The 23,208-nt window shown below is 45.4% G+C and overlaps 1 protein-coding gene across 11 annotated transcripts in view; it reads right to left on the bottom strand.

Moving 5' to 3' along the window:
• Positions 1-23,208, bottom strand: part of pde4a (phosphodiesterase 4A, cAMP-specific) — a 292,647-nt gene that overhangs the window by 30,205 nt on the left and 239,234 nt on the right. For 10 of the 11 annotated variants that reach the window (XR_015926010.1, XR_015926011.1, XM_088603481.1 and 7 more), the window contains one exon: positions 20,286-20,398. Coding sequence is in view for 9 of the 11 variants with exons in the window: in XM_088603481.1 (XP_088459607.1) it covers positions 20,286-20,398 (113 nt within the window). In the remaining 2 variants the exon portion in view is untranslated. Of the gene's footprint in view, positions 1-12,696; positions 13,727-20,285; positions 20,399-23,208 lie in introns of those variants that run through there. The other variant, XM_088603488.1, reaches the window with a different exon arrangement.

The following is a 23,208-nucleotide window of genomic DNA, read 5'->3' as shown; positions in this document are numbered from 1 at the left end:
CTTGGAGGAAAGGGGGCCATACTCAGATGCTGTCACGTCCTCAGTGACGCAGGTATGAGACTCCCTGGTCCTCCTGAGACTCATCTTACACCACTACGGAGGCAGGAGTTCGAATCCAGCTAGAGGTCACTCACGCTGAAATGAGCTGGCTCTCTCTCAGATCCATTCTGCGGTTGCCACCAAAAAAACCCAACAAGACACAAGACGGATGCAACCACATAACTTAAAATAGACCAGCAGTTGTATCTAACCCCAATGTGTGTTTGTGTATAAAGGCAGAATGAGAGAATGTGCAGCACTTTCTCAGTTTTTTCGTTGTTCATGAACAAATGTTGTATTGTGGTAACAGGCTAAAGTGTAGAAGTGGGTCAAAACTGATAGCATAAAAAAGCACGTTCCGACAACGATTTGAGGGAATAAAACACAGCTATCACTCCATACACCCACTCTTCCAGACTGCATGAATCCAAGCACACCTGCAGCAATCACAAGGAAATCGCCCCCACCCTCCCACTGCCTGCCCCCCTGGCACGTCGGTCCATGGGTGGAACTGCCTCAGTTTTCCTTGGCGGGCTGTTGCCCTTGTGAAACCCTCCTCCAGTACAAACCATCCGTCAGGAGAAACAGCCTCCGTTCCAGTGACCAATCTACTCACACTGAATAATCTCCATGGCAACAGCCGAGGCCTCCCTAGCAACTGCAACCTCACACACTGTCCTGAGGCAAGACACACACATAAGCAGCCTGCTCCATCACAGTCACAGATACCAAAATGGTTAAAGGGGAGCAGGAGGCTGGAGAGTTAGGTGTGGCTGACCTCTACACATCTACATCATTCTGTTCTGCAAACCAAGGTCGAACCCACCCTTGAATGTTCTGCAAACTGGCTTGCAGCATGTTAGGTATTAACTCTTCAGAACTGGAGTTTGTTGGATAATTTCAAGGTAATTAAATCCAGCCTATTTAACACAGATCTCTCCTAATGCATTTACTGACCTAATTCTCCTGTTTAATGTTTCATCACAACCCATATGGTAATAAGCAAGTACACAATGGATCTGGCAGGTGGACGTTTAGATGCGTACTCATGGCTTCAAAAAAGTTCATTCTTAAACACCAATCTATCTCACTACAGCGGATATGGCCCAGGTCTAGGGGCGCCACAGAGGGGTTTTATAATTTACATCACCAGACTGAGAGATCAGGCTACATTATGTGCAGGCCACTTAACAAGTTGATTTTTTCTGTAAATTATTTGACAATGAATTGCAATCTAAACAAGAAAAATATCTAATGTAGCAAGTTGTGAATTAACTGAAATAAAAAACTTACTAAATTGACTCAAATTCTATACTTCTTACAGTGCATCAAGAAAGACAATCATGTGCAGTGGTGCAATTCAAGCCCCCCACAGCACCTTAAAACAATCCACAACTGGCCATACACTTTCTGTGACACTGTCAAGATGTCAAAACCAAATAATCGTCCACAGTAGACAATTCATTAATGTAAACATGAAATCTGGCATTGCACACTATTTTCGCTTTTTGGTTCCTAAGCAAACTCTCAACCACTGCCTTTGCTTTGAAAAGTGACAGGACAGGCAGTATCATTTGCTAACCCTCACCAAGAAAAATAATGTTGTATTAGCGTCTGTAACACAAACCACTGGTAACCTGTAACACTGTCAGCAGTGAGCAGTGGACATCCCTTAGAACCAGTCCTGGCCCAGGAGGCCTGTACACCTGCTGGTTTGTGTTCCAGGACAGTTCTCAGCTTCACAATTTACAGCACTACAGTAACAAAAGACCAAAACTATGTACAGTATTCTATGATCTACACCCTCAATGCACATGATATTGTTCTCTGTCAACTATCAAATCCAGAACTTTAATGTCCGTTAATTATTTAATTATTAGATGACTGGTGAAGGCGTTTAGTACACACTCTCTCAAAGACTGAATTAGTGTTGTTCAGAATTTAACAAGGACATGAACAGTACAAAAGTACTGTAGAAAAGTTGTGAAATGGAGCCTGGTGCCCTGCAATATTGTAACAAAACAGTCTACAATATCGCAATTTTGTAACTTTCCCAAAATCCATCTATTACATATGGTAATGCTGTACCTGAGCTACAGTGTGTAACCAACCACGCTCCAACAGTCTTCCAGATTACTTTTTTGAATTTTAACAAATTGTGTTTACCTTGTTTGCTCTGTGCATTAACTGTGCCACCCTGTTTCCTCATCTTGTATGATGGATTATCCAATCAGGCCTTCCTCACCAATGTATACCACAATAAATCCTCTTTTCTCTTAAATGTTAATTTGCCAGTTGTTTTCGTTTTGACCCAACCACTGGGAAATGCCAATGGCACGATGCTCTGGCTTTACAGCTGCACCTCCAGTGGCCTCTCGGGAGAGAACGGGACAAGCTGACACACTCCACCGACACGCCCATCCCTCACCCAGCACGTCGCGGAACTCCACAGCGCCCGGCAGGAGAGTCGATGCCGACTGGAGGAGTGACACATCTCTCCCTGGCCTTGCTGTGAGCCCGCAGGAGCCCTGGCCGGTTCATCTCAACTTCCTGAACCCCAGTCAGCCAAACGTCAAGGCCAGCCTTACACTTTCAGACCTGCTGGCAACAGTGGGAAGGAGGTGAAGGGAAGTGTTTTGCGTGTTTTAACGCATTTAAAAATACTGATTTTATTATTTGTTGTAAGAGAGCATTTTCTCAGCTCTGCTTTGCCAAATTCCTCTTTGAGATCCTTTAGGGAAAATAAACATGGAGGGGGGGGGGGGGCAGCTCATTAAAGCAGTGGAAAATGTCAAGTGAAGCCAAGAAAGGAAGAGATGTTTATCGGATGCGTGTCAAGGTCCCTGCGCTGGCCGGGAGCTGAGGAGTAGGAACAGCACGGAGAGCTGGCCAGACCCAGGGGGAGGCAGGAGCAGTCTTTCTCCACAAGACACAGGCCTCAGCGGATGGCCAGACCGGCCACAGACACACAGATGTCAAGGTCTGACGCAGGCGAATCCTTCTCAAGAGCCTTCGGATATCACAGCTAATATTACTGTCATCTTGGCAGAGCTAGGAGTTGGGCAGCTCGTCAACTTGCACTCATCCAAAATCCATTTTTCGGATGATTCTTTAAGAAGAAAACGCACAGAAAAACCGCTTGCTGCCCCGGCTGTGTGAGACCCGAGACGCTGGGCTTGGGTCTTGGAGGTGACCAGGGGAGGGGAGACTGTGTGAGATATGCCAGTCGCCTGCAAGAGGCTGGGGGCTGCTGTCAGTGATGTCACAGGCCCGATGCGCATCAGGCACCTTCTCATTCTTCGAGGTCGCCCAGAACAGTGCGCTTCAGAGTGACACAGGAGCAAAAGAAGAAGAGAAGATACAAACAAGCAGAGAAAACTACAAGGTGACCTGATCCAAGTGTTCTGAATCCCGAGAGGCCCAAAGCCCGTGGAATTCAGAATTAACAGTGAAAAACAACCGGAGGACCCACATGGAAACTAAGGGAACGTTCACCTACATCTCAAAACTTCTTTACAATGAGATCCTTGACTGGTTCCCTAACCAGCGGTTAAAAACCAAATGAGCTAGCGGGAGAAAACATCCTCTCCTTTTTTATTATATTTTTAAAAATTACAGCGCACAGGTTAGACACAATACTTTGATCTGATTGCAAACATGTTTTTAATGCAGATATTAGCCAGGGTAATAGCTAGTGAACCAACTAATCCTATTACCTTTAAGAAACAATGTAAAAGAACTGAACATGACAGCCCAAACACATCAAAGAACTTCTAACAGCTCAGGCTTTGTGCATTCACATAGAGGAATATCATGGTATGTGTACGGTTTACATCCAATGCATACACAGCTGCTCCATATTAAAATATACTGTACTTCTTTTTAAACCCCTGGACCTCTGCAGTTTTCCAACAATTCTTCCACCCCTCCAGTGATCACACAAGCTTCTCTATGACTCACAGGCTGCACGATTAGCATGCAGAGTGTGCTCCCTTTTGTGCTTTGTGTTGTGTGTGAGAGTGAAAGATGCTTATTTGAGTTGAGCAGGAGTCCTTAACCTGCTTAAAGGCCCTGTGTTATAGACAGGGCTTATAGTCTCACACTTACTAGTGCCACCATAGCATAAATGGAAACGAAAGAGACAGAGTTGTACAAAATTGTATGAAGGGGGAAGGCAGTGAAGATTCAAAGTCTATCTTTTTTCAGTCTAGCTTTTGTTTTCAGCTCATGAGGTCAGGGTATGGGGCTGTCCTCTGTGGGAGGTAGGGCAACACAGCGCGCCAATGTCATTTGGCATTAGAGCAAGGAGCAGGACATCCGTCACACAGCTCAGTGCATTTAAAGTTGCAGCGCCACACAGGAGACAGGACTGCCACTGGTCCTGCCTGGACACTGCAGTCAGCCTTTACCTGCAGTAGACACATATAGGATGCCTCTTCCTTTGAATAATGGTCACAAAACAAAGACCAATATATTTTTGGAAATCTTCCTATATACAGTATATAGCTAAACCGAAGATTTAATTTTTCCTTTGAGCTGTTACATTAGAAAAGGAGAGTCTTATACATCTATTCATTAATCAGTACATGAATAATGCCAATATGTAAAAACGTTTTTGTAAATATTCATGCAATACATAAATAATGCTCATGTTGTGCGTTTCCCTTAAATAAGATTCAGGCAGCTTTTGTAAATCTCAGAAGTTTTTTTTCCACTCCCATACCTGCAGTTTCTTACTGCACAACTAGCAGTTTCCGTTTGTAAACAGTGCAGAAACCACCACAGAGGGTTAAGCCTGGCAAACCTTTCTCTGCGGTGACCTTGGCCAGATGCCTCGCTCTCTCTCTCTGTGTGTGTGTCAGTGCGAGAGAGGGTTTGGTCTCCTAGAGGGCTCTCAGTAACACAAGATGAGCAAAATCTCTACTCTCTGCTTCCACATGTGCAGTGCAGGAACGCCGCCAGCTGAGGATGGGATCTTAGCAGCATGAACCCAAGGACTGTCATACCACAGCAGGGAACAGAGCAGTGGGCCCAGGAGACACCAAAACCACTTCTGGGCACATACATGTTTTGATTTCCGTCTTCTGTTTTATTGCAGGGAAGTTGAGAGGGTCTAACAGCCTGCACTTTTAATTTCAAATTTCACTCAAAGTCAGAAACACGACTTCAAGATAAATCAATCACTGCATTAATACTCATGCAACTGTCGCTTTCAAAACTAGACTTCAGGGGCTATCCTCTATACTGATATACTGCTTTTTTGGGCCGGTTCTAAACGTTTTGTCCCTATAGTGAATTTACAGATGTGGCATGACAACGTCAGGATGTTTACAAGAACAAATAAATATCCTGCTAGAATAAATTAAAAGAATAGTCTTTTAGGAGAACTGATCAGATCTGCTACTGTTCTTTTAATTGAAAAAACAATCAAGAGGCACTTTTTCATTCATGGCTACAGCAGAGGTTAGGTAGACGTCAAACAGGAAGGACCTGGCGTTTCAATTCATTCACACTTCCTCCCGGCCCTGGGCAGCTGGCAGCCTGTCAGTCTGCAGAGTAACCAGACACCCCTCCCTGCACAGAGCCTGACTCTGGCGCACTGCGTACTGGGGAGCCCTGACCTCACTTAGAAGAGATGACTGTTTTGTACACCATAGCAAAAACTGAGTGATGCACCATAGAGCACAGTGAAATCCCGACAGAAACATGGTAAAGCCTGAAGAGAGTCGTTAAAGGGGGTATTGAGGGTCTCGACCTTACTACTCATCCATGTTTATTCTATGGTTTCCTTCAAGAAATGGCAGGATGAGATTCCTCAGTCAGTTACCAGTAAAACTACTGAGCAAAAGGTGCCTCCTCTCTCTTCTGTGCAACCAAATCCTATATACTCATGAAACGACTCATCAGTTTCTAACTAGTTTTTGACTCATCAGAAACTACATGAAAGCATGGTTAAAGGATGGAAAATGCAATGAGGCAAGGGGAACTTCCATTAGGCGCAGACAGACAGATAGAAAAGGCTTAATCATCAAGCCACCCAGAACATGAGGTGCATATCAATGACCCCAACCGGGTCTGCTTCACTGGCATTGTTCCCTTCCTGAAGCTAGAAGGAATAACTTTCAATCTCAGATGAGTGTCGTGTTTGGGGGAACTACAGCTCTTTAGTTTCCAACAAAAGAGACTACAAGGGAACTGAATTCAAGTATTCCAGATGATAAAATTTTACAAAATTTGACTGAAACAAAGTAATGTTTTTTGGGATAAGAACAGAAGCAGATTCCTTAAAACATTCCTTGTTTTTAGACAAACTGAATCATCATGGATGTCCTAATGTTGCCTCTCTAGTGCAGACAGTATGTGACTGAATACTTCACAAGCAAATCACTTTAAATTATGGAGGGAAAGAAAAGCAGAGAGCTGAGCTCTAGGAAGATGCATCATATTTTCCCAGTGATTACCAATGTTTATGCTGCGAAATGTCGAGTAAGAGCACAACCAGGGTAAGTAGGTTCACCAAAGCAGTCTGTGCTCCCTAATCCTGGTCATTGGTGGTCTCAGCATCAACTAGCTGAATCTTTACAGTTTGTCCTGCATGTAGTCTGTTCATTACAACATTTCACTAGAAGAGGTGTATGTTCTGAAGAGGATGAAAAATTACTTTTAACAAAAACAATAGTGGACAAAATAGTGATAAAATATGAATAAATCTTTATTATAATATCTTACTTTTGTTGTGAAAACTAAGGAGAAGTGCATTTAAAGGATAAGAACAGCAGGCAGTGCTTTACTCAAGAGTTGTGGGAGTGTGTAACAAGCTGTGCATCCATGTTGTTGACTGTTGTTTAGGATCCTTCAAGAAACAGCTGGGCAAAATGCTCTGATCAATTAGCTACCAGCAAATAAACTAGATGGGCCAAAAGGTCTCCTCTCACTTGTAACCTTAATTCTATTACTGTTGATAATACTAATGCATTGTAGGAGTTGTATTATCAGAACTATGATCATTTCATCAGAATGACAGAAACAGAAACTAGTATAACCGACTGGCATCTTCCAGGTCGGAGAGGGCATTGAGGTAGTGCAGATTCTGTGCACTCCCACCCAGCCTCGCAGTCCGTGAGCCCAACTGGAGTTAATCAGACTTGATAAAGGAATTACCTCTGACGTGGAAAGATCTGTCAGTTGGCTTGGAGATCCTGGAAAGTGCGTATTTACAAACCATTGCGATCAGCACAGCGAAGAGGTTTTGTAATTTTTCCGCTTTGCCTATTTAATTATCCTCTTTTTTCCTGCTCAAATCATTGCTGGTTAATTTTTCACGCATACAGAAGGAGAAATGGCACAAATAAAATATGAGCTAGCACCATCAGACAAAGAAAAGCAGACAACACAATGATTTCAAAAACAATTGAATGAGGTCTGCAGCAGCTCACAGATTGCACAGCACAAAAGAGCAAGAGCTCCCAACTGAAGAGGAGGGTTGACAGTTTTTGAGACCATCTGTCCTACAACTGAGCAGCTTTTTCTTGTGTGCCTTTAAAATCTCATTTAAAAGTCTCATATCACCCCAACTCTATCGTCTTTTCAAACACAAGACATGACAGAGGGCATGAAGCAACCTTTCCAACAAAAAAATATCTTCTAAATAATAAATAATTGAAATAACGAATACGGAAATGAGCACGAATAGAAAGTTCTTGTAAGACTCACAAGAAGGCCGGTTAACACTGTCACTTCCTAACCTCTATCTTTTCTATTTTGCTGGAACACATGGATGATTGCACAGCACCCAATCATAATAAACAACAACATAAAAAACAGGAAAGGCCATTACTAATGCTTTGGTGATTTAGCAGAGGTTTGCCCTTTACACAGTAATAAACGCACCACTAAATAGAGAAATAATAAAAAAACCTCGATAGGTCATGGCTTGGACTCACACCTTACGCATGGACTGATGCACACAGTCGCACAGAAAGCTGGTGTATTTCCTGAAGGTGCAGATATACTGTACAATGAGAAAAGCGCACAATTCTCAGGGTCAGGCTTTTTAACAGCTGTACTGAAATGGCTAAAATGCTGCAAGTTTCCCAATAATGCTGTCACTAAAATTGGTCAAAGGGCACTTGAGCGCTGAGAAAGCAGTGAGTCTTCAAGAAATGGGGTTTTCCTACAATGATTAATCGGAGTAAAATGCACAAAAAGACACATTTGGGCACATTTCCTGGAAAACCACAAGCCAAGTAAGAGCTTGTAAGAAAAGAAAAGAAAAAAGCAAAGCAAAACAAAAAGACCGAAGTGACGAAGGCTGGGAGCTGGCGAACTGGGCGCACAATGAGCAGAAGAGGAAGCGCGCAGGCTGGCAGGAAGCAGTGGGCGCACCGCTGTGGGGGTACTCCTCTACGGCACATACTGCAGATTCCGCCACCTATTCCCACAGGAGGCCGTCAGAGGGGCTGGGATTCTGTTTCCCTGCCTTTTGACACGTACTGCAAGATGCTGTGTTGTTTGTTACAACACTTCCCCCGCCTCCTAAAACACGAGGAGGTGCCAAGCGTGGCTGTTTAATATGCCCAAGTGGGCAGAGAGAATCATGGGTTTATTGGTACAGTACAGTCCTGATCTTCTGAATCAATGCCTTTGGATCCTGGAAAGAAAATATAAGCTATGGTTGGGAACAGAACAGGATGGAACAGGGCTAAACTACTGCCATGGAACTGCACAGCTCAGAATGGCATGGAAATGTTGCTTTCCTCGCATAGCAGTCTGCTATTTCAAGGTTTTTGCCTGCAGCATGTTCTTGCATATAAGCCAGTGCCTAACTGTAGGCAAAAAAGTGTTATGGCAAGATGGATTTTAAAGTGCTAACCTAAAAAAGTCTAAACTTTTGACAAGCTATACAGCCAACCTCCTGATGAGATGCAGATGTAGAAATAAATTGTGAATATGGACTTTCTAGCGTTGACTGGGGGGGGGGATTATCATTAACTCACTATAAAGAAAATGGAAGACTACTCTTTAGACCTGCTGAGGAAGAGGGAGTTTACGCTCCTCCTGTGGGTAATGGTGTCCTTATTTGGTTGATAATAGACAAGCAGGCCGAGAAGGTGTCCAAAACGCACACGGCATCTCTGTCACTCTCCCTGCTCACAGAAGCAGCTGCACTCAATACCCTTCACGCAGACCTCTGAGTCATCCACCACCGAGATTCACCGAAGCAGCCGACATGCTAGACACTGTTTTCAGCAACGGCGTGGAGCCTGACTCAGACTGTGTACACTCAGACAGACACATCGCCCTGGCAGAAACTGGGAACCCAGACAAAAAACACCCAACGAAAGATGAAGCCAGTCAGCTCATCGCCTTCAGTGAGTTCTGTTTTAGTCACAGAAACACAGCCTTGGTTATGTTGGGGAAAAAAACTCAAATATGATCCTGTGTCATGCAGAGAAAAACACTTCTAAAAAGGAACAGTTTGGAATAATCAATCAGCACGTATTTGGAATGTGGGAAGAATCTAGAGTGCCTGGAAAAAATAACCACATTAACTCCACATAGACAGGCAATTGCATATAAGAATCAAACCCAGGATGACACAGGTCCACGTCACTGTGTTGCCGATGATGCCCCTCTCTTGACTTGGCTAAACTTAAGGAGGAAAGGGGGCTTGTTTGATCTGGAACTGACGCCCTGTTTCACCTGATTAAATTGTCAGCACCGTGCTATTTTTCCAAATCTGTTTCCTGGCTCACTGGGCCATTGGAAAGAAGCCTCTAGCTACAGTATATGACTGTCAGAGCTACAGTCAGCATAACACAGCCTCATCCCAACTCCAAGATTTCAACCTACTCTTTATTGGTTTGAAAAGTTTCTTTTATTTTGCATGTATAACATCAGAATGAAGCATTATCCACTTATGTAATTAGCTAATTCAATACAGCAGCTTAACTACCACCTGGTAGAACAACATAGGACTCAGAACAAACCCAAGTAAGTAGCATTGCCAACCAAGTATTATTTAACAAGCAGTGTTTATTGATAAACTGCACTGTTAATTATTCAACCCATTATTAATTATTTAGGTTAAGGGTATCTTTGTTTAAGAGCAGAGCACAGATTAATAAAACAATCCCAAAAATAGAATTCTGATACGGACAGTTCATCAGCAACTCACATACCATCTTACTGTGGGACAGGTACACAGCTCATAAGAGGCACACTACACAAAAAAGCACAGTTTAACACATCGCTTTAGTAACCTTTAAAATAACCAACTATTCTGAATCAGACTGCAACAATAATTGCAAAAGTAATGACATACAGCTTTAACAAAAACAGATCCGTAAAAATGTACACACAAGCAATGGTGTGACATCATTAAGCCTGGAGGGAGGCCTGTGAAAATGGCACGTTTTCTCAATTGATCACGAATTAGGATAATGTTTATAGGAAAACCTCATGGATTCATATGACACAGTCAAGGAATTTCACTTCTCCCTTAGTAGAGAACTGAATTACACACGGTCCTAAGGCACAGATCGGCATTGGCAATAACAATAGCCTCACAATCACCTGCATTAAGACCACAAGTCTAACCATGGTCTGGGAGAGACGCAATCCAGTTGGCTTAATAAAGGTCAGCATACTGTAGGTGAAACTGTTTTTCCAAGAGATGGCGAAATTAAGTAAACAGAGTTAAGTGAATGCTGGTCTTGAGAGTTGAAGGATATTGTGATTTTTGTTCCAAGTGAAGTCACTGGAATGATGTTGAGTTTAGTAATACCGCTGTTTTGTCACCTTCCTACCAAGCACATACTGTACAGTAGATACCACAGACACGGCAATGAAAAGCCCCACCTGCTGAACTATAAATGTAAAATCTGGACTGAATCGTACTGATAAAGTAGAAAACATTGCATCTGCCATTAATGCCACACTGTACAATGTCTACAGAGCTCTGTATAATGCAGAGTAGCCAAAAAATGACACTGGGCAGTTGAAACCTGCAGATAGTATACGTTTCTTTAATCAGTACCTTTTAAAAAACCCAGAAAAGGGTGGGAAGTTATAGTAATTAGCAGGTTTGGACAGCCACACATTTGTGGCCCCCAACCCTTATACCTTCTCATGTACAGTATGTATGTGGACACTTTGAGCCAAAAGAGAAGGCATTTCAAATTCTGTTTATCTTTAATCTCAGCACTGCTGTTTATTATGCACACTGACTGTTAGGTAACCCAGATTAAATTCTGGGAATTTGGGTCTGGAAAATGCAGCCCATGTTTCCAAATGCTGCACTGGGTGCAAAGCCACTGGCCATCTGAGCTGGGCACTATCTACCGTGGATACAGCTGTGTTCACCTTTAAGCAATGTGCAGACAGACAGCAGATCTTCCAGGAAGCATGGGAACAGTGAATATGGAAGGGGGTAAATTCTGCTAATCTGGGTGATATAAAAGGATAATTAGGACCAATTAATCTATTAAACATGCAGAAGTACGTGACTACCTGTTACCTGTAATGGTTTATTACACACAAATGATGCTCATTCCAGCCCAACATGCAACATGAAACATAGTTCACAGAGGTAACAGACGCTGTAATGCGCAACAGCAAATGGCATTATGGCCTCAAGCCGGCATCGTATGGTTGTAAAAACTAGGGCAATTGGGTTAAATGCAGGTAAATGACTGTGTCCGTTTCCCGTGGAAGATGAACAGCTAAAGCACACTGTTTGGCACACATGCAATTATATGGCATACAGGCTGCGCATTGCATAGCAACAGCTGGGATCAAAACTTTAACCCCGTGTTTGCCACATCAGATCCTGAACGCAACAATCTCAAAGCAGGATGCAGTTTCAGCCTCAGTGTGGGTCTCCAAACCACCCCACCCCCACCTCCTGATGCACACGTCTGCTTGTCAAAATCTGTTTGCACCTCTACGAGCACAACACCCTATGAAAAACACTGCGCCAGTGGAATATTAGGAGATATCTCAACTGCTGAAACACTGAACCACCCCAGTTGAAATCTGCTTCAGAGCATAGCGAGTGCCCTATAAAACAGGACTGCATCAGAGCAAAGAAACACAGCAAATATGAACTTCTGCTTTTTTCTAAAGCCTTCTCGCCAAGTGCTCAACAACTCATCTTCCAGCTGTGCATCGATTCTTTTCCATGCACAAGTATTGACATACAAACTTAATTCATCTTTTTCTGTCCTTCTCAGTCCTACATGTCTACCTCATCCATGTTCTCTAACCTTTGAGATTTGAATTACAGCTCCATTCAACCTAGAGATTTATTTTACCTTAATCATTTTCTTTATTGCACATCCCTTCAAAACAGTGAGAGGGGCTTATGTTTACAATTCAAACTCCTAGTTCACAGCAGCTTGATCCAAATAGGTTTGGCAAGACCTTATACACAGACTGCAAAGATGAAGCAGCAATGTCTTTTGCATGAAGTCTAAGTGCATACATACTTCTGTGTTGTGGTGTAAACAAGCTTGTAAATAGCTTCTACCACAAACTGCATTGGCTTGAGCCCACCAGCAGGTAAAAACCTGAAATGGGCCAAATCTGCTATGCAGCAGGAGCCTGATTGGCTTTCTAGTCATGTATGCATATCAGCACCCACATGTTAACACATACCTGGTCCCACCAACCAATCAGCCAGGGCTTGGAGCATGTCTCACAGAAGAAGTCCACCAGGGGCATCCTCCGAACTTCGGAGGCTGTCCCTCCACCCTCCAAGAAAACCTCTGAGGCTCCTGCTCCGAGCGCCGCGGCGGGCATCCCGCTCCCCACGCCCCCCCCACAGACCCCCAAGTCCAGCTCCGAGCCCCCCGCAGCCGCCAGGCGTGCCCGGAGAGGTGCCAGGCTAGGGGAAAAGCTGGCAGAGCGCGGCACCTTGTAGCCCCCTGGCACGGGGGAAGAGGAAGTCGAGGACGAAGAGGAGGAAGGGGACTGGCAGTGCCGGGCCAGCGGGGGGCACCGCAGGGCGGCGGGGTCCAGCCCCTCAGTGACCACCATGGCCGCTGGCGAGGCCGGGCGACAGGGGCTGTGCTGGAGACAGGCGGAGCAGTAGCGCAAGTGCCCCCAGCGGCATGACGACTTGCTGCGAGTCCGGGGGGGGCCACAGCCGGCGGAGCTATGGTACTCCAGTACGACGGAGGGCTAGAGGTGGGCAGCAGGACAGGCGAGGCAAATTTTCCAAAAAAAGGTTAAGGTGTGTTTTTTTTGTTTTAGGTTTTCCTCGCCTTTTTTTTTAATCGCCAGTACTGATGTCACAGCAAGGGAGCAAAGAAAGGAGAGAGGGAGAGAAAAAAAACAGGATCCCCCCCCCTCCAAAGATCTAGGTTACATCACATCCCTGTGACTGCGTTGGCTCCCCGGATTTCTGTATAAAGTCTATTCCGAACGGCAGCTTCACTGGGAAAGGGGGGAGGGGGCAGAGGAGAGGGGGAGGCGGCAAGCTGCTGAAGGGCAAAGCGAACTGAGAGACGGACAAGCAGTGGCGAGATCCCAGGCCCTGGCTCCCAAAACTGACGGCTGTAAGATGTCTTCTTTCACACTGCAGATACTCAGGAAATTCCCATAGTGCAACGCTGCCTTTTTTCCTCAGCTGCTGCTGTTGCACGGCAAAACAAACCTCCCCCCCCTCTTTCCCACCGTGCCCCCCCTTCCCACCCCCCCAACCCCCCCCCAGAAAAAAGCACCACCTCACTTCGGAAGAAGCGGCACCTGACACCCCCCACCCACCCTTCTTTACCTCCCTCCCATATTGAAAAGGAACAGCAAACCCAACGCCGGCAAGCGCACTGTGATCAGCTGTACAGCCGAGCGAGGGCTGATCCAGGATTCAGAACCAATCCATGCTTCTACAGCGGGCCCCCAAAATAAAGAGGCGATGCATGGATTTAAAAGCAGGACAACAACAAAAAAATTATAGCAATTCAAAATTCTCCCCCAAAAATTCCTCCAAATGTTGTCTTCTCCTCTTGGGCTGCTTTTCGTCCTCAGTCCCGATTCTGTGCCTCTCTTGTCTATTATTTTGTGTTCTCGCTCTCTCCCTCCGTCTCTCTCCCCCTCTCTTCTCTCTCAGTCTCTCAGGGTACCAGTAGACAGCTCTGGCAAGCTAATCAGGCAGTGTGTCAGTGCGCGCGCGCCTCTGTGTGTGTGTGTGATGGTGAGCATGCGCACGTGGATGTGAAGGAGAGAGCGTGTTTGTGTGTGGAGATGCGTTTGAGTGAGAGATAGTGACAGTGTGATGTATAGATACACTGTAATTGGGTCCAACTCTAACTCCAAAAAAAAGGTACCGGACTTCAACACTCCACCAGGTTCCTTATAAAAGTCGAAATCTCCAGATGAGCGGAACAGGGAGAAATGAAAAAAAAGCAAAACACAGGTTCTCCAAAGCTTCCTCTTTTTCAGAGCACCTGTCTTCCAGTTTCCAAAGCAAATCTCCAAAGCCCAGGTTCTGCAGGTCAGGCAGCAGAAACAAAAAGCTGAGAAAACAGGGCACACGTGCACGCAGACGTAAAAGACAGATCAGTCCAGCTGCAGCATGAGATCCAGGGACCCGGCTATCTGCGTGCAGTAGGCTGTGCAGTTCTTCTCTCTCCACTGTAGCTGGCGTAGCTGACACTGAGAAGGGAGTGCGGCTGCTCTCTCTGCTGCACACCAGCGGAGGGGAATGGAGCTGGGCTAGACTGGGCTAGGATGTGATGTCAAGTGCTTGTGCACGAAGAGTGTGCAGGGAGGGGGGAGGAGGGGGGGATCTGTCTGTGCCTGTGTGTCGGGGGAAGGGGAGCGCATGTGAGCGGCAAACAGCTTCTGCATTTTAAAACAGGCACCTTGAGCGGAGAACCAGGTTAAAAAACAAACACAACAAAAATGGAGAGGGAAAGCGGAACAGAAAAATCTGACGCAGGTGCAAAAGACATGCCCCCCCCATCACTTTTACCATATATTTATTATATTTATAAACAGCGAAAATGCTACAATTATCAGGACAAAACAGTCCAGGTCATATCCATCCTATAGAATATAAATAACAGGGTTTAAATGCCCCCACTATTGGTTGGGGTCGCTTAGAGGGGTGGGGGTTTTGTTATTGTACAATAACAAACAGACGTAATAATACTACTACTACTACTACTAATAATAATAATAATAATAATAATAATTGCTTACACTTATATAGCGCTTTTCTGGACACTCCACTCAAAGCGCTTTACAGGTAATGGGGACTCCCCTCCACCACCACCAATGTGCAGCCCCACCTGGATGATGCGACGGCAGCCATAGTGCGCCAGAACGCTCACCACACATCAGCTATCAGTGGGGAGGAGAGCAGAGTACATACAATGTACGTCTACATAATTGCAATACCAATGTGAAGAGCGTAACAGAGCTCTCTTTTCAGTAGTCTGCCTGCTCCCGATCAGCTCTGCTGTTCGCAATCCCTTCACCCCAGAGCAATGACACAGATCCATCATCCTGTGGTAGAATGCAGCAGTGAGGGCACAGCAATGCCAAGCCCCAGGAGCCAATCTGCTCCCATTACAGAAGTGAAAAAGCGCTGGGCTGTCACAGTGTTGCACATGCTCTTCTCTAAGGTTTTCTCTATTAAACAACCACAGACCTCAAATGTTACAGACAAACAGGCAGCATGCACGCTGGCAGGAGCCCGCCACTCTGAGACAGAGGGGCAGACAGTCATTCTCAAGCATAGAGAACTGCAGTCTGTGCCCAAGCCTGCCCTAACCCCACTGCGGCTCACACCCCTGATACCCACCCGACAAGCACACAGGAACAGTTAGAAAAGTGTGTCCTGGCGCACCTTTGCAAAAAAAACAGAATGAGGTGGTAGAGCTCTCTGGTAAACCCAAAAAACACGCAGAGCTCGTGAGGTGAGATACACAAGAGTAAAAGCTTTACATAAAAAAGTGAAAACCGACCACAGCTACAATTCAAGCAAAGACAAGGCCCTGCTGAAGAAGACAGCCCTTCTGGGCTCAGAAGGACAACTACACATGGCCTTGTAAGTCTCAGTGGAATGAGGGCTTTCGGAGTGAATGGATTTGGCTCTGTCTGAAAAGTGGCAATGGCCCAGCTGCAGGAAGTGCCATAGTCTGGCCTGGAATTAAAGAGGACGCTCCAAACTGTGAGCTGAATGACATTAGGGCCTGACCTGCTTTACCAAGCGATGTCAGAGCACAGAATGACTCAGATTTCACGTTTGTACACTGAAGAAACACTGAGAGATGGACACCAAGGTAAATACCATCAGAGAGATAGGGTAACTATTTCAAGTTGTAGTTCTTCTTTAAATTTCTTTTACAGACAATAAAAATAAAAGAACAAGCTCTATTTTTAGGAAGAGACAAGTGTTCAGAGTGATGATTTTTACACTAAAATATTCCAGTGCAAGGAAAATAAACTACTCCCATCTTCTCCACTCACACATAAGAAACAGGAGACTGCCTCTTTAAAGAGCCTGGCTCAGAAGAGCCATGTGTAAAAACCAGCCATTCGACTATTTTCTGCTTGCATGCCCTGAAATCAGAGGGCCCAGCCAATCAAGTGGCGGGCTGGGAGGAGTTTCCCACTGTTGTGCAGCAAACGAGTCTCCAGCATCAGCACCAATCCAGCCCCATCTCCTCCTGTGGCTCACTGGCAACTGGAGCCCCATAACGGTCACCCACATTGCACAACACTCACTCCAGCCACACGGCAGCCTGTTTACACAGCACGGCGCTGCAGGAGTGGCTAACCTCTGCTGCAGACTACTGCAAAAGCAAGGCTTATAAAAGCACAAAAGAAAGAAGGAGAAGGAAGGCATTTGGCCTTTCTCCTTTGGAATAGGACACCAGCCATCTAGAGGTCTGAATTATGGTGTACTAAACTCACAGAAAAAACTTAAACGTGCCATCTATTTTAATAAACAGGATCCCTTTCACAAGGGTATGATCAAATCCTCCGAATTGCCAGAAGCACTAATCCTCTAAACCAGCAAGCTGAATTGTGTAGATTTGTGAGCCTCACTAGCAGAGTTCTCCCTCTACGTTAATACCCCAATACCCGTGCAAACGCACAATCACACACATGGCTTCCTTCTGCGTTGTGAAACACCCAGTTGTTCTTTTCAGATAAGTCACAGGAGATGTGTACCCAGCACAAGGAACAATTAAGATAAACCAAAAAAATAAAACTGTTTCAGCAAATTGCTGGAAAAGAGCCACGTGTCCAGTCCGTTCGAACTTCAGACAGAATAACTCTGGCGTGACCAGGTGCCAATGCCACTGGCCTTGCCCTCGCCAGCCCACTATCTGACAGAGACAGTCTAGACTCGAAAATCTGTACCAGAAATCTGAGGAACCCTGCCCATTGATCTTCTTTGCACTGTAATTTTTGTAGTTGAGAGTCCTCATGTACATCGACATTTTGCAATGGACTCCTGCTCCTGAACTTTTCCTTTACCTACCCGAATACAATATGCACACAAGAATCAACACACTATTGACGATTCTGGTCTACTGCTTTTAGGAGAGCAAAGACAAAACCATAACTGAAAGACTATGTAGTAAATACAGATACACCATGATAAAAGAAGACATTAAAAGGTTAAGGTAGCGTCTTGTTGGGGACCAGCAAGCTACAGAATAAAATGCTGAGCACCTCCTGGACTCCTCTGACCCTTGGCTCTGTTCTAAAGGGTGTAGGAACAGCAACAGGCTGGAGACAGGAAACAGGAAGCCACCGGGCGACTGTAACCAAACACAGACTCCCTGTCCCCCTCGTGTGCAGTGACGTCCGAGCGGCTGTCACACCCGTCCTCACAACAGTGTGGACATGCACCAACACACACACTGTTCCTATGCATGAGGCAAACGGCTCACGGGCAAAGATAAAGAAATAATCCTTGAACGGGTGTGCAAGTCTGAGCTCTTAAACGTGGACTCAAAAGAGGTGCAAAGACAGGCCCACAGCAGGACGCATGGCAGAGCACACTCCAGACTAGATCCTGATTGTCAGTCACTGCCAGGGGTGTGGAGATCTCTAGTTCCCTCATCTCCCCTTTCGATCACTTGCTGGTTACAGCTGCCACCATCACAAAAGCTCTCCAGGGTAACAGAGAACAACCCAAGGACACAAACAGTGTTCCCCATCGTGACAGTCTGTCTGTTTCTTGAATGAATCCCAAGGAATTGCCTTGAAACGTACTGATTCTTGGCCAAGACAATACCCCTCAGGCAACATAACTGTCCATTAGCCAGTGTGCAGTATTCTAGGCTATTTTTTGTTGGAACAGGAGAAATGTTAACCTCCGTGTCCAGGCTAAATTCGACCGTGGTCATGCTCAATCTAGCCTTCCTAAAGCTCTATCCTAATTCTAGAGATGAAACCATATCTCATTCTTCCCCCAATGTTCTTTGCAGTGGGGCTGCTGGTGCAGAATGGCAGTAGTGTGTAACACGCATGGGGCTGTACTTCAGCGGATCTCCTACTGCATGTGAAGTGCCCTGGGACCAACAGAGATGAAAAGTGTTATACAAATGAAAGGATTTACTTTTCAAATACTAAAAATATATTGTGAAAAGATGTACTGTAATTATCTATAGTTGTAGACAAGAAAGTATTGATTCTCTAGGCTGGTCAACTGCTTAGTCTTCACATGTAATAAAACCCCTGCTTTTTCTCACCTATGAAGCACGGGTGGGTTGCGGATTGCATGGCATGGGGCATTGGCTGACCTCCCTGTGACCCCAGGGCTATGCGAGCCCACTCGCTGTTGCCCCATCAGCGCTCAGCAAACAGGCTTGCGTGTCGTCTCTCCATTACTGCCCGCCAAGCATACTTTCCAGTTCAACATCATCTCTGCAGGATGCATGTGGAACACTTTAAGTGTAATTGCGACCCATACTCAGTCACTACCCCCCCCCCCCTCCCCAAACCCAATTCTTCCTTTGACCAAATTGCTCTTAATTGGAGCTGGAGATAGAGAAGGTGTTTCATGTTAAGCCAGAGCCTGGCCTTGCTGGCTTTGATTGATCGGACTGATTTTGGAAGGACAAGTGGGGCCTCATTCTGCCCAAACCTTAATGTGCCTGGGCACGAAACATGTGAGGGGCTAGAGTAAACCGCTAGTCACCCAGTGCACATCATGGCAAGTTTTCTGGCTTCTCTTTACATCTAATTGAGCCATTCTACACACAATCTGATGGTTTAAAGAAGCATATAAAACCTGCCGTGGTCTGACTGGTCCAGCAATGGGGACCCTTCAGATAAAAGGATCTAATTATTATGAAACTGTTCTACTTTGCCTAGATGTCAGTTTCTTATCCTATTTTTTTGCAGAACGCCAAGTCGCGGATAAGTAAATAAACATGAAGGGTAGGTTCAAAGAGTCCCAGTTCCCAAGTCCCACTTTCCATTGTGTCAGAGCGTCCGACATGAGCTCCCCTCTCTTTTTCCCACATGAACTTCAACACGCACACCGCTTCCTTGAGGCTGCTGACAAATAAACAGCGAGCGCAGCTGGACAGCAGCAGAAGGGCTGAGTGCCAAGATTAACACGTACCCCCCCAACACAGGCAGGTGTGAATGCTGACCGAGGGGCCAACTGAGTGCCAAGCAGTAACTCTGACGAGCCAAACCAAACTGAACCCTGACTCTGGAATCACTGCTTGATCCTTGAGCCCTATTGCTACAGCTGTTTTAAACATGCCAAAGGTACAATACTGAAAGCACAAATAACAGATTTTCTATCGAAGCTGCCTACGTTTCACTAAACTAGAGCAGTGCAAGTAAACTGGTTCAGAAACATCTGCATTTGAACATCTGCACAGACCCTGACTGGGTGCCAGAGCTATGCAGTGAATGGGGGTAGGATGACTACCTGGACTTAAGCAATGAATCCTTCATCCACACCCGGATAACCACACCTGAAAACAGCTGAAAAGAAGCGGTAGATTCTGCAGCTGTCAGCTCAAAAATCTCCTGAGGTGTCTGCAGCTCTGACAAACAAGTGTGGGGGCAGACAAGCACGTGAACTCCAGTGACCCCAGAGAAGAAAAAATAGGTTCAAGAGTCAACCCACTCATCCAGCTTTGTAGAAATCCAATTCACAAAAACTCAGAAGTAAAATCACGGCTGTTTTTCCAAACAAAAAAGAGATTTCAAGCCAAGGAGGTTAGACCTTCTCTGTGAAATAAAACCCAGCCTTCCCTTACCTTGTTGGAGGCCATCTCGCTGACCGACCGGTACGTCTGTATGGTCTCCAGCTGGTCCAAGCACCAGTCCAGTTCCTCCAGGGTCTCTTTGGCCAGTTGCTGATATGTTTCCTCTGCAAGGACAGAGAGGGCACAGTGGGCACCTTCCGTGGCACTGGGCAGCCAGCAGCAAATCCCCCCCAAGCCAGGCATGCCGCCTGTGCCAGATGATACCAAACCCCCGAGATCAAAACACTCTCGCCCCTCTCAGCTGTGCTCCACATCGCCCTGCTACCTGCCCCCACCCCAGCTTTCACTCTCCGGCTGCTAGAATAACATTTCTGCTTCGGTTGAGAGCTTCTTCCTCTTTTTTATAATACAGTGCTGGGAGCTCAAGTAAGAGAGGCAGGAAACGCAACCCCTTTCCCACAAGAGACAGCAGGGGTAAAGAGACAGACACAGCCACGGCTCGGCCAGGCTTTTTTCTACAGCAGCATCCTGGAAGTAAGGGCAAACTGCGAAGGCAGACAATGTGGGCCTCCAGTCTTAATAATATTGTAATATCAATATTTACACTGTAGGCGGGGGTTGGCAGGCTGTGGCGAGAATTTTTTTGTGTGCGCGCATGTTAGTGTGGTTTTTTGGAGAAGGAGGGGAGGGGGGGATGACTCAGCCCCTGTCATGACAAATCGGCAGAAGAGCTGAATGAAAACTACACTGGTCAGGTCCAAAAACATGCTGTCAACATTTCGTGCCAGCATTGGACCTCATCTGCATTTTTTTGGCTTTTAAGGGAGAGGTCTTTAGGAATTTTGTGAAAGGAAGTTGCAAGATTATCTATTTATTTGCAGCGCAGCTCTGCCACATGAGTTCTCTGTTATAGTGTTGCTGATTATATGCCCAACAGACCTAAAGCCTTGGACACCCAAAGGACAGAAACGCAACTGCCCCTGGATAAGCTGATCCAAATATTCAAAATCCTCTATAGCAGTGGCTCTTAGCCTTTACTGCAGCCTATACCCCTTTGGTTCTCAAATTCTGATCTTGCACCGCTTATCAAAAATCACTAAAGTAAAACCTCAAACCTAAGATATAACTGTAGAAGGGAAAAGCAGAATTATATATTTTAATTTCACAGTAAAATTAAGAATACATTTAAAAAACCACCCATCATTTTTAAAGTTTAACTTAAAAAGTTTAATTAAACAAAGTAGTTAGACTTACATGCCTGCGCTTAATTTGTTTTTTCGATGATTTACCTCCTAAAATAAATCTGCCATGTGTTGCACCCCCAGAAAGAGCATCTTGCGTCCCCAGGTGGTACCTGTACCCCAGGTTAAGAACCAGTGCTCTAAAGCATTGACAACATCACCAGAATCAACACTGAATCACGAACCATAGGACACAAGTGGGAAGTACAGGTCAGCGTATTCACAACCGGACAAGTGAGCAATTCTGGGTGGTGGGAAAATGGAACAAGCAGCACAGTCATGTTGCTGAAGCCAATGTGATCATTTCTCTCAAGAAAAAGCTGGATGAGATCCTCTGATCAATGAACTACTAATGATCGAACGAGCTAGATGGCTACAGTAGATACCTCCTCTTATTTGTAATCTTTCTTATGTTCCTTGACTCTTACAGGATGTTCCAGCTGTACCATCGAAGCACCGTTGCTAATTAACAACAGCTGTACTATTAAAGGGGAACTGCTGTCTCAATTTCGATTATATTAATATCACTTATTAATTATATATATTAATATGGCAGAATTTAACAACATTTTGAGTTAAGGACAAAATCCAGAACTTTGTGAAAACGCTGTGTGGTTGCCATGTCACGGGCGAGAGCAACAGTGTGCGCAAATTGCAATGTGAAGGCCCTTCCTGCTCACTAGTTACTATAATGACTAACGTAATGCGACGTCTGCTGCACAACACGCACTTAGTTGCTTGTGGTGAAATATTCCAATTTGATCTGTGTGCAAAGATAACAAGTAGTATTCGAGCTGGCAAAACCTTCTCAAAGCTGAGAGCAGAATGTCTATTGGACATTTCACAAGCCTGCTTATTTACCATGTAATAATGCCGCGTTATGTCACCGGACGTATTGTTCATTCTGATTCGCAGAATATGGCACTGTGTAACTGTGTACATTTTACTTTCATTGTGGTTTGAAAGGCATTCATTAATGCCGATTCTTTCTAACTCCAATATATAAAAATAGGGTTGCAGTTCCTCTTTAAGGATGGATAAATCTGAAACGTTGGTGAACCAGAGTAATTTCTCAAAGCCTAGCATGTTTTAAAGGCTGCACTGCTGCTTGAGCAACCGAGTTCTGAGTGAGGTTCCCACCGTGAGGACTGCGGGACAGAGGGGCTTCTCCAGGGCAAATCAGAGCCGGTAAAATCAGTAATCGGTAAAGACGAGTCTCGCGATCGCAAAGGAAAACAAGCCAATCCTGTCCTCCAGCCCCTGCGCCAGCTGGGGGCAGAGGTGCCGCGGCTCGAGGCTGGTATGGTGCCCTGCCTCAGTGTTTGCTCTGGGCGCTGAAAACGAGAATATACTGTATGTTTACAAGGCGGCGATTGTCAGCCTTGCTGTTTTTCTTTCCCATTGCTCTAGGGGGAAGCCCCTCTGCCTGGCCCTCTGTCAGAGATACCTGCTCTTTCGGGCTGCTGGGATGGAAAACAGGAAGAGAGGAGGAAGAGGGTGAGTGAAAACACCCTGTCTGTAGTGACATCCCAGGCCGAACAGCCAACAAATGGGACATATAAAACTGTTTGCCACAGAACCCCCACCCAAGCCTTAATATTCATGTTTTGTCCAGTTGTAGCTGATGCTAGAGAAGAAAAACTTTCCTGCTTCGCACATCAATGATTTCCAAAACCCCGGTCCAAAAAAGCTGGATTGGGGTTCTCTCTGAGAATTCGAATCAAATCAGATCA

This window comes from Lepisosteus platostomus, chromosome 13 (genome assembly GCF_059453375.1).
Source record: "Lepisosteus platostomus isolate fLepPlt1 chromosome 13, fLepPlt1.hap1, whole genome shotgun sequence".
In the NCBI taxonomy this organism is placed as follows: Eukaryota; Metazoa; Chordata; class Actinopteri; order Semionotiformes; family Lepisosteidae; genus Lepisosteus; species Lepisosteus platostomus.
This window is presented reverse-complemented; position numbering and strand designations above follow the sequence as displayed.